The 15,346-nt window shown below is 36.5% G+C and overlaps 2 protein-coding genes across 2 annotated transcripts; one reads left to right on the forward strand and one right to left on the reverse strand.

Moving 5' to 3' along the window:
• Nucleotides 1–363: 363 nt before the first annotated feature.
• Nucleotides 364–1,766, forward strand: LOC110861385 (L-xylulose reductase). The gene is made up of 2 exons (XM_022110489.1): nucleotides 364–430; nucleotides 1,033–1,766. Exons 1-2 carry the CDS (start codon nucleotides 364–366, stop codon nucleotides 1,764–1,766), a joined length of 801 nt encoding a protein of 266 aa, XP_021966181.1.
• A 251-nt stretch (nucleotides 1,767–2,017) lies between these two features.
• LOC118433096 (glutamate receptor ionotropic, delta-2-like) lies at nucleotides 2,018–4,786 on the reverse strand. Its single transcript, XM_035844694.1, has 5 exons — nucleotides 4,236–4,786; nucleotides 4,085–4,153; nucleotides 3,655–4,006; nucleotides 2,940–3,273; nucleotides 2,018–2,491 (listed from the first exon to the last, which is right to left on the reverse strand). Exons 1-5 carry the CDS (start codon nucleotides 4,285–4,287, stop codon nucleotides 2,153–2,155), a joined length of 1,146 nt encoding a protein of 381 aa, XP_035700587.1. The 5' UTR covers nucleotides 4,288–4,786; the 3' UTR covers nucleotides 2,018–2,152.
• Between the last annotated feature and the right edge of the window lie 10,560 nt (nucleotides 4,787–15,346).

The raw sequence follows: 15,346 nt of genomic DNA on the forward strand, positions 1-15,346 counted from the left end.
AATAATCTCCCAAACTGTAAATACATTAATACCAAGATATTTAGATAAGCTTATAATGTTTCCATATCTATGAATGGGTTAGTATTTATCATCACTACATGCGATATGTATAACGTTTGGATCTGACCTTCAACTTGTAAGTTCATTTTCTGCATGTAGTAATTTCAAAGCTGGAATCTTTGGTGTTATTCGTGCTGTTTAAACCTATACATATTTATTTATGTATAGTCACGTCAGGATTAAATCTGCTTGGATGAAAATTATCTTTCGGTCTTCTGAGGCTACACGAGCCAGTCAGATAAATCCAAATAAACCCGTCCACTCCTGTTCACTTGTTGCGTAAATTTAATAAAGGCTACATAAATGGAGACCAAAGGATACACTGAAGATTTCCAGGGCAAACGGGTCCTTGTCACTGGTGGTTCTAGAGGTAATAATAATAACCTTAAAAATAGTAAGCTTGTAAAGTGCAATATTTAAAATTATTTATAAACTTTTTTAAACAAAACAATTGGAATTTATTTCAGAAACTTTTAATCATAAATTATGTACCAGTGCTTCTGCGGGTCTCCCAAGAATCTATGCATACGTTTCTATGCTAAAAGTCATGTCGGAAATTAGCCTGCACATGGTGTTTCTCTAATACAAAAACAAAAACAGAACTTGCAAATATCTAAAATTCCCAGCTGTTTTTAAAAATCTGACGGTAGCACGCCACAGCGTCAATTTCTCGAAGAATTGTAAAGAGAACAAATTTCTTATTTTTCAACATTCTATTAAAGAAATATAATGTGCAGGCTAGTTTCGACATAGCTTTTACATGTGGAGGGAATCATTGGCAGCTGGGAAACCCCAGAAAGCCTTGTTGTGTACTATAAATTTCAATCACATACGAAATTAGTTAACGTATTGGGGCACCATCTTCTCGACGTCTTACATCGTCTTAAATCGTTAATCTTAAGTGAATATATATCATTGTATATCCATTGAATTGAATTCAATGAATTCATTGAATTGTATATCCTACTACAGGAATTGGGCGCGGAATAGCAGAGGCACTTCTCTCCTACGGCGCAGAAGTAACGATAGTTGGCAAAAATCCTTCAAACATTGCTTCGTTCTCCGATGCCCATCCCACAGCGAAAAGTATCTGTGTCGACCTGGCCGATTGGGAAGCCACAACTGTAGCGCTGACCAAGTCCTGCTCAGATAAGCACTTCCACTTCCTCGTCAACTCTGCTGGAGTCTTCACCCCGGATTTTTTTATGACCACGACTCCTGCCAATTTTCAAACCACCTTTGCCACCAATGTTGGCGCTATCTTCTCCGTTTCACAGTTCGTGGCTAAGGGAATGATCGAGGCGGGAGGGGGCGGTGGGATCGTTAATATTTCTTCAATCGCGTCCTCCACCTTCTTCCCATTTGTGTCAGTTTACGCGGCCTCTAAAGCGGCGGTGGATCGGGTCACGAAGGCCATGGCGGTGGAACTTGGTCCACATGGGATTCGTGCCAATTCCATAAATTGCGGTACGGTTAACACTGACATGGGGAGGAGTGATGGGGAATTCTATGCCAAGAATTGGGGCAATGCTGGTCTACAGAGGATGATAAGTAGGACCCCACTTCCAGGTGTTTGTCCAGAGGGTAATTTTATGATGGGGATGGATCAAGTGGTCGAAAGCGTACTTTTCCTACTTTCTCCAAGAACAGCGGGGGCCACGACGGGGCAACAGCTCTTTGTGGATAATGGATACTCTGTGGGGTAAAATCAGGTCGGGCTATGAAGTTTATTTAGCTGAACAAATAAATACTTGATATTTTTGATCCTAGAGAATACAGATGTATATATTGTTCTGAAATTATCACATAAAATCGAAAGTTATATTCCACAAACAAATTTAATAAATTGTTTTAAATTTTCCTATAACTATTAATATAAAAAAATAAATTTAAAACAATTTCATATCAGATACGTAGCTTGATTAAACACTTCAACCTGATTATCATAATTAGTAGCTTCTTTTATTAAACTTACACATATGCACTTATTATATCCTGTCCATTATACAGATAACGGCATGTGTTATTTACAAGTTATTTGCATTGTTATCGACAATCTTCAATATTATTTTGTATTATTCTGTATAGCTAACTATTTCTTGTGAAATCTTTTGAAAAACGGTTTAAACCTAGACCACAAAATTTCAACAGTAAAGTGCAGGCTGGAAATTAAATGGCATCCAACCAAAAAGTAGAACGCTCCTGAAATATGTTTTAGGGTAAGATTAACATCCGTTTCCTTCACGGAAGTTTTCAGCTTGTCCATCTGGCCGGTCTCCAGCCACCAGGCACGTTTAGGCAGGCGGAGATTGTAATACAAGTCATGCACGTTCCAAAGATGGGGCAAATGGAAGGGACGCGTCCAACTCATCCAACGCTCGAAACCTTCCTTATAGATAGAACCAGGTTCGAGGATAAGACCGATGAAAACCTGAAAAAATCAATTCCATACTTTTACTTTGAAATAAAAGTCATATTTAAATTCGACCAAAAAATTAGTTGGGTACTCTATTCAGTTTAGGATATATACATATGAATATTCAGTTAGTCAGGTATTCGCTATTGCTTTAGTGCAGTTAAACTGAAGCTATGCGAGTGTGTACTTACATACTTTTTTCAAAATAAATTATTCTATCACTCTAAAGAAGTTATGAAACATGTACTTCGTATATATTGTAAGTTTACCTCGGGAACTGAATTTATCTCATGTGTTGCTTAGATTAGAATTTCGCGTAACTTTAACTAAATTTGTGTTATTATAAGGTGTAGTAAAAAAAAAGTTGCAACAAAACCAAATCTCAATAAACGCTAATACACAACTGTGGGGCAAAGGAATCTTAAAATTTTTTCAATAATTTGTCGTCCAAATCTCAACTTACGTTAAACACCGTTTCTGGAGCATACACCAATTTCCTTATGTCGGAATCCGATAAATTAGCCGCTCTTAGATAAGCGTCCGACCCCAAATATAAGATGCACGCGGATTTATCGGTCTTGGCCACTCTTTCCAAACAATCTAACCCAGAACCAGTTATGATCTCCATGTTTTTCACTAATTTCACATACACCGGATTTGTTGATGCTTTCAGGGTATTGTACGCAGCATTGCCATGGAAAGGAAATCCTACTTGATACTCGGAGTCGACCAATTCTTTAAACGTTTCGGGAACTTGTTCCAATGTGGGAAATGCTAAAAGTCCAACCATCTTTGATCTGTAGATTAGACAAAAATGAAAAAAGATCGTTAAACATTGAAGAATATTTCAATGTTTAATGATCTGGTTTCAATATATTCGCTTATTAGTTAAAATAATCTTTGTAAGGTACCAAGATTGTTGTGATCTATTGTAACAACAATATTTCCAAAGCCGGTAGCTTACTAATTGCGGTAAACTTGCTCAGGTCAAAGGTTTAATGACCAACGACTAGCTTACACGTTGTCTGAGTGTTTGTTTAAATTACATCTTAAATTTTCGAAAGATGAAAATCGTCATAATATGCATCATCATACAGGTAAAATCTTAAATATATTCCCCACGCACCTTTGTAGTAAAGTAAAAATATCCAAAAACATTTATGCGTATCCAGACTTACTTATAAATTGTCGTGATTACAATTCCAAAACAGAACCACAGTCCTATAAAACATCTCAAAGGAGTAAACTTTGGAATACCCGGTGCAAAACCTTGATCTAGATAACTCGTTAGAATAAAACCAATTTGCCGCTGGATCGTCCAAGAATCAGTTCCATGGATTCGTTTCATCCACTCAGAAATCATTTTGAAAGTAAGAAACGCCACCAACGTAGATATACCGAGACATATCCACATAACCTCGTCGAACGGCTTGAGAAAGGCAAACAGCGAAAAAATCTGCGTGCCATGTCCCTTTACCAAGACTAAGTAGCTTACGTCCATAAATGAGCTGGTGAACGACACCGCTTGAACTAAAAAAAAGTAAAAATCAATAATTTATAGATACGTTTTCCAATTAAAGATTTGATGAAATCTCGTCTTCAACTCACTTCTATCTGGTGTATGCGCCGTTGTTATCCCCACATCAGCCTTGCCCGAGAGTACATCCCCCACAGTGCCTAATAAAATAGAAGGATATCTATCTTATCTTTACATACCCATGTCAACAGGATATTTATTTGCTCTCAAATATTTTCATACCGATCCACGTCCCATTCGGCAACTTTAAACCGGATCCTCTCCCCGTCGACATGAATGCATTGTACGTGCAGTTGAACTTGGGAACGAGATGTTCGTTAAGGTAGCCCTTCCAAACGCCTCGTTTCGCATTGTTCACTCCGGTGTACGGGGGATCGGCATAAATTAACGATTCCACATCACAAAAGGAAACCCGAACTAGTTTTCCGCGTAGATTTGTTACATAATCAGGAAAGTAATCGGGCTGTGAGGGCAGGTGGGTAACAATTTGTGGTCGTCCATCGTCACAGAAGAAGCAGACCGATTTTATAACTAAATTTCTTGATGTGGATGATTCGAATGATATTCCCAACTTGTATTTCGTGTGTGCTGGAAGAATTTGGGATAATAGGAGAGGTTCTAGCTGTGAGGGCTGAGAAGTTATCCAAATCCAGGGGTCGATATGATTTGCAATGATTGGAAGATAAGGACCAGTGAAAGTTCTAAACGATAGTTAAAATGCACGTTAGCTACATATGTAACGCAGGATAACGTCGTACTAATTCTAAAAAGACATAAGTGCACTCGATATTGAATTTTTAAAAGACGCACGTGCAACCTATTTGTATGTAATTTTTGTGCTGTTACGTGTTTCTAAAATTAAACATTTAGTGTACTTATGTCTATTTGGAGTTAGTACGACGATAAGGCTTTTCCCTTTTCCTACCCGTACTAACTTGCTTTACCTATACATAATTAAACTACGTTTGCCAAGTAGACAAATTATTTACTTACTTTTTAATTCCCTCTAAAAATCCAAATTTTACTTCATGCACTAGAACAAGTACAAGTTTACAGGAATCTCCTCTCCGGCTGTAGAGCCGGCCTTGTTTTTCAGTGAATCTATTTCTAACATTATTCAAACTTCTTGAATCAAAATATAAATTAAAATATGGGACAACGTCCGTTACTCGATTTACTACGGCACTGATCACAAATTCTTCTAAGGTATTTACTTGGCTAGCTGCTTGCCTTATGAAAAACGGGGTACAATCCACATGTCTCTGCAAGGTGATAATATACTCTAAAAATCTAGCCAGTTCTGGCACTTGACATAACTCGATTCCAGAGACAAATGTTGTCAAAACATTTAAACATACACTCAAAATCCAAAATATATTCATCGTTTCAATCAAAAATTACAATGCATATAGCTTCACAATTAGAAAACTCATTTTATAATAACGTTCCAGCCCACAACAACTTGTAAAAATTGATCATTACTGTTTTGAATGATAAAGATTGCCCGCCGCGTATGTTAGCAGTTTATGGAAAAATGCGTATTATAATTTCACCGAAATTCAAATTTATTACCATAATTAAGCAAGACAATGTAACAAACTCGCTAAAATCATGATATGCATTTTTACGACAAATTTTAACCTACTTGTTGGACTAGTATTGTTATTCAAAACAGTAACGATCTATGTATTACCACCGTTTTTAACTGTAGTCCCTCAAATTTTCTTAAATTCTTACTAAGGTCCAGTCATGTTTATAACTCGAATTCCAAAATGAAATAAAGAGCAAAGATATTTTAATATCAGTTTATCTCAAACCGACTTTGTATTAATCGATCTAGACAACGTATGCTGTAATAAGGAAAAAATGTTAATGGGATTTCTGTCAAAATTTTGTTATCTTTTCTTCCTTTATTACTGTTCTAAATATATAATGTGAACGTTACAAAACTTTACCAATTATATCTACCAATATAGAACTAGGGGTATGCAATTGCCCACGGCCTTATGCGAAATAAAGTATCTATCAATCTGTCAATCTACTGTATAGCTGGTGGTCGAAGCTTTGGGAATTGCTGGCATCTTTTCCAGATGCCATAGGTGAGAGCACATACAAAGAAAATCAATTAAGCAACAATGTTCGCCAAATGGGTAGCGAGCAAAGATCAAGTAAACACGATAAAGCTGTATTACAGTTTTAGCTTTATGCAATCGATATGTATGTCCAGACAGGTAACGTTGACTTTCTAAATTAATGGGATATTTACCTTGTGTAAATGGAAAATATTGACGTGCATATATGTCTGATTTGTCTCGTCATTTGTCACGAAAGCTGCATTGGAAATTTTCCTAGTTTGGGTTTTAATGAACGCTATATGTATGTGTATCTAAAGCAATTATGTCTAACCAAAAAAATAATTAGGCTAACCAGGAAATTAACAGCGGTTACAATTACATTGAGAAACCAAAACATGGCACACAAATTAACGAAATTATAAGGATTCTAGAATTTTGAGTGGTTGGGTGGGGGGTGGTAAGAATTTTGTAACGTATGTATGGTGTACATATCTGTGCTAAAATTATTCGTGAACTATTTAGTTCTATAATGTTTTAAAATTACTAATTAATAATTACTCATAGTCAGTCAGTTACCATTGGAAATTTATGGGGCTGCGGAATTACCAAAAAAATCCATCTTGAATCACCCCTGTATTGCATTTCGTTTTCAACGGCTTATTACACATGTTAAGTTTATGAACGTTTTCACAATTTGCTGATGCCTGGAAGACACACAGTATTGCAATTAATCAGTAGCCTGTGATATTCATCATAAATTCATATCATATAACTCTATCGGGTTGGTACTTATTGAATTGCAATATCATGCTGGTATTAGAATAATACTATGTGGTAATAATTTTAATACTAATCGGTATTAGATTTTTAACCGTGTAGTATTAATCTAATACCAGCTAAATACAACGCTGTAGGGTCATATGTACAGATATACAATTTATTGTTAATTTGTTTAAGAGTGTTACTTCACATACAATTTAATCCATCCATTTCAGGCATCTTACATCATAAACTATAACCAACTTAAAATCAAAACCGAAACCTGCTTAATTTACTCTAAATTTAATTCCAACCAAATATATCAACGGTGTTGATATGCCACATTTTGTTCAACCTACTTTAGTATTATGTCCGATATAATAAATACTCTCAATAATTTTTGGAAAAGAGTGTCCACCGCGGAGTCTCTATTCCACTTTACCGTGACAGTAACAATTTGCCATCTGAAAACAGTTAATTGTCTCCCGCTCGGTGATATTTCATCACCCTGAGGTATCAAATATAAACGCTCTGGAAATAAAGATATCACCCACCAGGAGACAATTTACTATTTTCGATTGGTAAATGTTACTGCACTGCAAATAATATCGTCACCAGATTTACACCAAGGAGCGTAACTTTGCAGCTACACCGTTTTGATGTCAAATCAACACTGTTGGTGTAGAAATGATTCTACACCAAATGGTGTGGATTTACTCCATGTCATGACATGATTTTTTCTGTAGGAAATATAAGTAAGAAATTTGTTTTAACGTACTATTCATCTTCTAAGAACACATCAGAATTATTCTACACTTTAAATACATACATAGTTACTACCTAGATTTGATAAGTACAGATCTTGTCACACTCACAGAAATTGGATGTTGATTATCACCAGATTTAGACGTATATGACTCTACCGGATTGGCGATAAAGTGCATTGATACTGGTGATAAATTCGCCACCGATGTTGAAATATATGTCGCATTCTATACCTTGACTTAAAAATTATTGATACCATGCGTGGGAATTGGGAATAACTGCGTAGCGTAGCGTAGTGCATGCATGCATATTTTTTTTTAAAAATATGTAGAGAAAACCTTTACTTTATTCTTGGTTCGAAAGTCATACAGAATATTGAATTGTTCTATTTTATAAATTTATAACTCTTCAGGGTCCATTCACCAATTGCATTATACAAATATCACACCAGTATTTTCAACCTTAAGGATATCTCGAAACACAATGGCGGTCAATGTAAATAAGTATGACACAATTTGCGAATTCTCACATCACCTTTAGTCTATTTATAAATATTACTTGTCCTGCCTCATATCAAATGATATGTTGACACGAATTGCATATTAATACACTCGTGAGTTACAATAACTCGGTAGAAAATATATATTTAATGATATGTTTGACACGTAAGCTGAAAAAGAAATGCCACCTTGAAAGGGAACAACAATGTGTTCTATAAGCTGAAAAAGCTCATAAGTTATACATATTAGGCAAAGCTGCAAAGTCAAATCCTCGCAAAATCGAATAAGTATGTACAACTACAATTTTAAAAGTACTTACAAAACTGTAGTTTCGTATTGCAGTATCCATTTTCTACATAATGGCAGTGGAATAAGAAATTATGTCTTAAATAAATATATACAGTATTTTTTTCAAATGCGACCATTCAACTTATTTCTTATTCTACTCTCACTTGAATATCTTGAAGGGAGTGAAATTCAGCTTCATAATTTGCTCAATACATTCCACCCTCTAGTTTGTAGACTGCTAATAATGCATGATGGTCTGGTGTCGGAAAATCTGGGAAATACTGGCGGTCTCTTACTCACTATATTCAATTTAGGTAAAAAACGAAAAAAACGAGTTACACATCAAAAACCTTTTTAAGGTTAAGAGATGGATTTGTGATTACGTAATTGTATACGTGAATCAACCCATGAGTAGTTCTCAGCCGGAATATTCCTGGTGGAATTCAAACCCAAAGTTCTTTACCGACTACATGCATATCGTTCATCAGATGTTCTCGCCCCCAAAGTCTAATAGTTTTTTAAGCAAGATAAATGTGCAAACTGTCGGGAATGAGTGGCCCAATAACTACTTCGTTTTAATATCAAATTCAACCAATAAAGTTTTCCTAGATAAAGACAAACTGACTTCGTTTTGTCCTTTCTATGTGCAGAAGTTATCCGTTATATTTTTTGAGTAGACTAAACTTTGGGAAAACGCTGAATTATGTGTGCTGTGGGAAATTGGTATTTCGAAAATAAAATGTCAGTCATTTCAAAACATTTCAAAACATCAAAGTATACAAAAGTCGGAAAATATATTCCTAAACCCTGACAAACAGTTGGGAAATTTTGACAGAAATTGGAGAATATGTAACCGCTTAGCTCTCAACGTACTCGACAGTTTGCCTCAACCGTACCTAGGAAAAGGGACAAATTTCGAGGCGTTCTATGTGGAACAATACTTAATTAATGAAGCCGTCAAGAAAGCAAATGGCACGATAATTTTCACGGATCATGGTAATTCATTTTTTCCAGAATTTTACATCGATTCTACGATTCACGATGATACAGTATTTCCCACGCGATATATGTTTAAAAAGAGGGAAGGGATGACATTTCTTTCATGCTATAGAGTGCCCCAAATAAACTTCCTTTTATATTTTGCGCCATTTTCAACACCAGTATGGATTACGTTAATTTTATCAATTATACTTGGAGGTTTAGTTCTAGGATTGATTACTAAGTATAAAGGATTGCCAATACACTTACTTTCTAGCGCTTTAATCCTTGTAGGCCTTGTAATTGATGAAGCTACCCAAATATCCGAGAAGGTTAAAAGTACTTTATTTTTCAAAGCGGTAATTTGTCCGTGGCTCCTATTTGGTGGGATTTTAAGCAGCTTATATATTGCCGTTCTAATTGAAAATCTAAACTCCCCGTTGGATGGAGTTCGACCAAAAAAATTTAATGACACCTTCTGCCTTTCATTACCAAAGGATTCCCCAAGTATGGAAAATACAAAAGCAAGGACTCTCTATAAGGCGATACTATATACGACTGTAGAAAAATTCAGAAGGAAGCAACAAAACTTGGGTATATTTAAGGAAGTCAATTGCTTCGGGTACCTGTCAAAACCTAAAGTTTTAGAAGCGAATTATCACCAACGTTACAAAAATAATGAAACAACTTTCTTTGCTTACTACACCTTTCAAAATTTCCTAGAAGAAATGGCCTTAGCAATAAGTGACTTGAATTTCTTCAACTTCATGAATCCAAGGTCTCGTTGGTTTCCAAAATTTCATTGGAACAACCAAAACGAAAATACATTTTCTCTAGAAAATATAAAAGAACTTCTAGAAAGGGAAATTGTTTCTTGTGGAAAATACCTTTATATCGACTCACCCACTGAGATAGCAGCTTATATAAATTACTTAAGGGTAAATTATCCTCTAATAAAGTTTTATTCAGGGAAGGAGGAGATGTTTGCATTGCATGTGTGGAGTTTCAAATGCTACCATACGAAAAGTAAGGTGCCTTACTACTTAAAGCTGTTTGTTAGCTCGGGAATATATAAGATTTTAGAAACCCAGGTCATGTTGCATAGATATGGAGTTGGAAGAAGGACAACTCTAAAAGTAATTAAATTCAAAGAGCTATCAGCCTTGAAATTTTCAACAGTGAGAATCGATGGGAATATTCAAACCATTTTTATTATAGGTATTTCATCTTTTCCAGGTGCAATAGCCATGTTTTTTGGGGAGCTTTGTTATGCGAATAAAAAAGAAATTTGGGAAAATATCAAGATATGCTGGGGTAGGGTGAAATCATTCTTCTGGAAAAGTGTGTACGAGGCCTATTGTTTTAGTTGTTATTTAGTTTTATATTTTTTGTAAACCTTGAAAACATTGCCAACTAGATAATTGTCGTCATGCGACCAGTATCCGGAAAATTGTCCGCTGTTTAAGATATTGTAAAGCTGTTAAAGTAAAATAAAACCTACAGTGCAGACTCCATATAGCCCGAGTCAGGTTTAGGACAGTAATTTATCAATCCGACTATTTTATAGTAATTTGAACTAATATTCCAACCTATGTGCCAAATTCCCGCTTAATTAGATGATTTTGAAAAATCGGTATGGGTCACCCACTAGGGTAACTCTGGTTCAAAATTTTCCAAATTTCACTTCATAAACCCTTATTATAAGCTATTGTTAGCATCGGTGCCAAATTTGAGCTTAATTGGATGATTTTGTAAAATCAGTATGGGTTACCCACTATGGTCCATCCATTAAAACGGCGGCCTGCACGCCATAAGGATGCCACACAAAAAAGGCCGCGGTTTTGTTAGATGAACTATAGGGTCCCTCCGAATAATTTTTTTTTGCAATTTCACTTTATATTCTTTCATTAGAAGACATTAGTGACCTATGTACCAAATTTCAGCTTTCTACGACTATTTTGAAATTTCTGTGTATAAGACCCCCACCACCCATATGGCCACCACCGGCCAACCAGTGGACCGATTTGGCTCATCTTCGAACTTGATTCCTAACTTTGTCCAATATACATATGGTGAAAATTTCAAGTCGATCGGTTGAGCCGTTTTGGCTCTATCGTGATCACGGACAGACAGACCGACAGACAGACCGACGGACGTGGCGGTTCCATAAGCCCTGACTCGGGCTAAAAATTGAAGCCCTCTTGGCTTATTTTGTAATGCTTGTAAATGTATCCAATCACAACTATATATAATTCAAAGAAAATATATGAACATTGCTAGCAATTTGGGGTGTTTAAGAAGACAAACGCAAAACAACGTTAATCTAGCATGGATGAAATAAACTATTGAAAATTAAATTTAACAAAATATGCTAGTCCATTTATACCATGTCAGGTTAAAACGGAATGAGATGGATGATGGCAACAATAGCATTGTCGAAAACTGTTTTCACAATCCGACATCCATGTCCTTCGTTTATTTAACTCTTAATTTACTCTCCGGTTTAAACAAATTAAAAAGATTAAACATATTTCCATACGTTGGAGAACAATGACTATTCTCATATTATTCACACCCACGAAGCAAATATTTTTATACAAGTATGATGGATATAACAAGTTCGGTAACAATGCTTTAAAAAGTCTTATAAAATCTATCCCTTATTCGATAAATTTTAGCCAACTGAGTAATTTGCTACACTTTGTCTAAAATTTGCACAGAAGTTTTTTTTTACTCTGAAGAAATGAAATGATCAAAAATGTTAGCTTTCGACAAAATTTGAAGTGCGACGGATCCCTGTTTGGGAACGTAATTCATAAAGTGCTGGGTCGGTAACAGTTAAGAAGTTAATGTATCTAATCCAACATCGTGCATTGATGTCTCTAGGCAATCTTCTTTTGGAATTAGAATTAGCCCAAAGCGTCTTATAGAGGCATCAATTAGCACCAGATTTGTGTCAAACTGTATCAAAGTTATACTATTGCACTGCATGAAAGTCGGTGGATAGAATTTTTCACGCGAAAACCACGTGCCCACTTGATTAACAATGGGAGCGGTCTGAAATTCAATTTGAATCAGTCCCTCTGACTTCCACAACGTGCAATACTCCGGTGCTGCAGGGCAGACGGAGCTAAATTGCAGGTTGACATATTGCTTGTGGTTTAAAGTGCAAGTTACGTTCCCTTTCCCAAAGCCTCTAAAACTTTTTAAATATGTATCCATGTTCCGATTTATCTCGAGCGTCTTAAGGACGTAATAGTTTGAAATCTTACGTCGTTTCGTAGCAAACTACTTTACACCGAACTCTCGACAATTTTGGCTCCAAAAAGAGCAAAACAATAAACCCGAGAGCCCCAGCTGCCCCTTGAACTACAAACCAATACCTTAAATTATGAAAGGTTATTTCGTTGGACTTATCCACCTCGGTCGCATTGTGACGCATCTTCATATTCCTAATTTCCCTGGCATCTTTCAATAAGTCGAACGTTTTCCAAACGACTTGAAACCCCCCATTGTCCAAGCGTCCGAGCATCCGCCACACATTTTGCAGCACGCCTACATACCACGCCAAGTAAGTGTACTGGATCGCCACAGGGAAAGCGTAGCAATCAAACTTACCCCGGAGGTATCTATATTTCATTTCAGGTACTTTCCACTCAGCATCGTTTGACAGTTTACCATAGAAGGGATCCTGTGGAGATATGCCAGACCTAAGGGCATCATCATTGAGGTGGGATCGGACCACGGATTTCTTGAACTGATCTTGGCTTAAGCCCTTCAACTCGAACGCGTTCAGCATCGTCGTTTTCTCCCAGTCGTTTCTGCTCCATCCTTGTAGTCGAACTTGGTACCCGTTGTCAAAAAATTGAATGAGATCCCTAAAAGGTTTGAATCTCGTGGGAACTATGACCTCACTTGTCCAGTAGAATTCGTATTTCGTAACCATGACAAGGCTATACATGGTCATGAGTAGTAGCACCACTTTGTTCGTGATAGTGGTGGATTGTCGCAAAATTGTTGCAAACACCTCCAAGCTTAGAGTAATAGAGCCGTCATAATATTTCCATTTGACATCACCCCGAACCTTGAGGTTGTTGTAATACCGGTACGTACTAATTCCGACAAAGATAAGGGGAAGGCTGATCAAAACGACGAGATTAAAGTACCAGGTGTGCATCAGAAATGGTTCGAGCCAAATGCTTAGCGATGTTTGAAGCATTCTTTGTTTGGAATTGCAATAGACGATTTCCATCTGCTCGGCGCTCCTCTGAGAACTGAACTTGAAACCTTCATAGATGTAGAAGAATGTCGCAAAGTAGAAGACATAGCCATTTTCGTTGTCTAGAGTGTAATCTGAGTAACCCTTGTCCCATAGTGTCAAATTTAAATGGAGTAGAACAGTTGCGAGACGGCGGACGTCATCGACGTTGCAAGAGCTTCCTGCTATCTCCCGGTAGTTGACAAATCGGCAGTCTTCATGCGGTGGGATGTAGTTGAAGGAGTGGATCGCGATTCGAATCGGGTATTTCCACATAGCTTGGAAATAGCTTGGAGTAAGCGATCTAGTATAGAGAGAATCATTTCAATCTTGATTGTATTACTTTTTTACGCTCTTGGAAAAATGGGAAATAGTGATTTAAAATGAATCATAACTGTTAGGATTTTATAAATAAGTTTTATAAAAATGGCTCTAACGGACTTGACAATGAAATTAATATTGATCGATATACTTTTGGTAAAGAAGTTATACACGTCAAAATGTTAAACGTCTACCACCCCGAACCAAATATTTATCGAAATCTTTACTGCTGCATAGTTTACATATGACTCTACCAGAGTTTTTACAGATTATAGAGCATACTTACCGGATTTCCGCATAATCCACGTGATAATATGCACGACACAAGTGACACCAGTACAACTAGGTGTTCGTTTTGTTACTTTCAAGTCGCAAAACGTACTTCCTAACCGGCCACCGGTCGACTTCTCCCAATCGAAGGAGCTCATCATCGTGACTTCCATGAGATTTAAAAGTCTGGCTGGGGGAAACTATTAGAATGTTGGAATGCTCGAAATTTCCCCGGATTGTGTGACTATTTCTTAGAATGTGCTTGGTTATCGCAATTCGAGTATGGTAGACGAAATCAAGAGCTAAGAATATAGAGAGGGTGCACATCTGAACGGCAAGGAAACCACTTTTCGAAATTTCTGCAGCTGCGGGACCGTGCACCAACCAAAGCATTCTGTGATGCAGATTGTCCCTGATAATCTGTGAAGAAATGTCAACGTGTTGGTGCCTATCGCCCATTGGATAAAGATCTTTCAAGCAGTCGGCGAATGGTTCTAGGGGAATTAATGCCATTGGTTCGATGAGGTAATGAATACTTAAATGAATGGGAAAAATCGGGTTTGATATCTTGACCCAGAACTTCAAATACTATAAGTGAGAATTTTTTGATTTGTCGTGTAGGCGTGTATTTTTCTAAAAAATTGTGTGCTATGTAAGAATAATGAGGCAATAGTTAGAAAGCTGATGTGCATACGAATTCGAAAAGATGTGCTAAGCCAAACTCGGTAAATGTATTATTGTACTAAGTACAAATATTCCAAATTTATTGAAAACTTGATTCATACAAACGTGGCATTATAGAATGCGGATGTTGCATTCGAACAATGATTGGAGGAATTGAATTCGTATTTTTAATGACACTCGTGCCGTATGAATGTGTATTTATTTATTACACTGAATTTAAATTGGTACCCTGCTAAATAAGGATATATTATGCACAAAGTTCTGCCAGAAAATCCATACAGTTTCCTGCCTATAATGAACCCACGACATAAAGAACACTGACTAATTAATTCCTAATTAGGGCATTTCATCGCTTTGAGATAGATTTTTACCATTTATGGAGGAAATTCTTGTTTTAAGAAGGAACACATGACACAATTATGAGACATGAACCAA

The sequence above is a fragment of the Folsomia candida genome, unplaced genomic scaffold (assembly GCF_002217175.1).
Source record: "Folsomia candida strain VU population unplaced genomic scaffold, ASM221717v1 Fcan01_Sc041, whole genome shotgun sequence".
In the NCBI taxonomy this organism is placed as follows: Eukaryota; Metazoa; Arthropoda; class Collembola; order Entomobryomorpha; family Isotomidae; genus Folsomia; species Folsomia candida.

Coding starts and splice junctions, on each gene's coding strand:
- LOC110861385 (XM_022110489.1), top strand. CDS start 364: ATGGAGACCAAAGGATACACTGAAGATTTCCAGGGCAAACGGGTCCTT. Junction 431..1,032: donor TGTCACTGGTGGTTCTAGAG/GTAATAATAATA, acceptor ATCCTACTACAG/GAATTGGGCGCGGAATAGCA.
- LOC118433096 (XM_035844694.1), bottom strand. CDS start 4,287: ATGTCGACGGGGAGAGGATCCGGTTTAAAGTTGCCGAATGGGACGTGG. Junction 4,007..4,084: donor GGCGCATACACCAGATAGAA/GTGAGTTGAAGA, acceptor ACTTTTTTTTAG/TTCAAGCGGTGTCGTTCACC. Junction 2,492..2,939: donor CTCCAGAAACGGTGTTTAAC/GTAAGTTGAGAT, acceptor TGATTTTTTCAG/GTTTTCATCGGTCTTATCCT.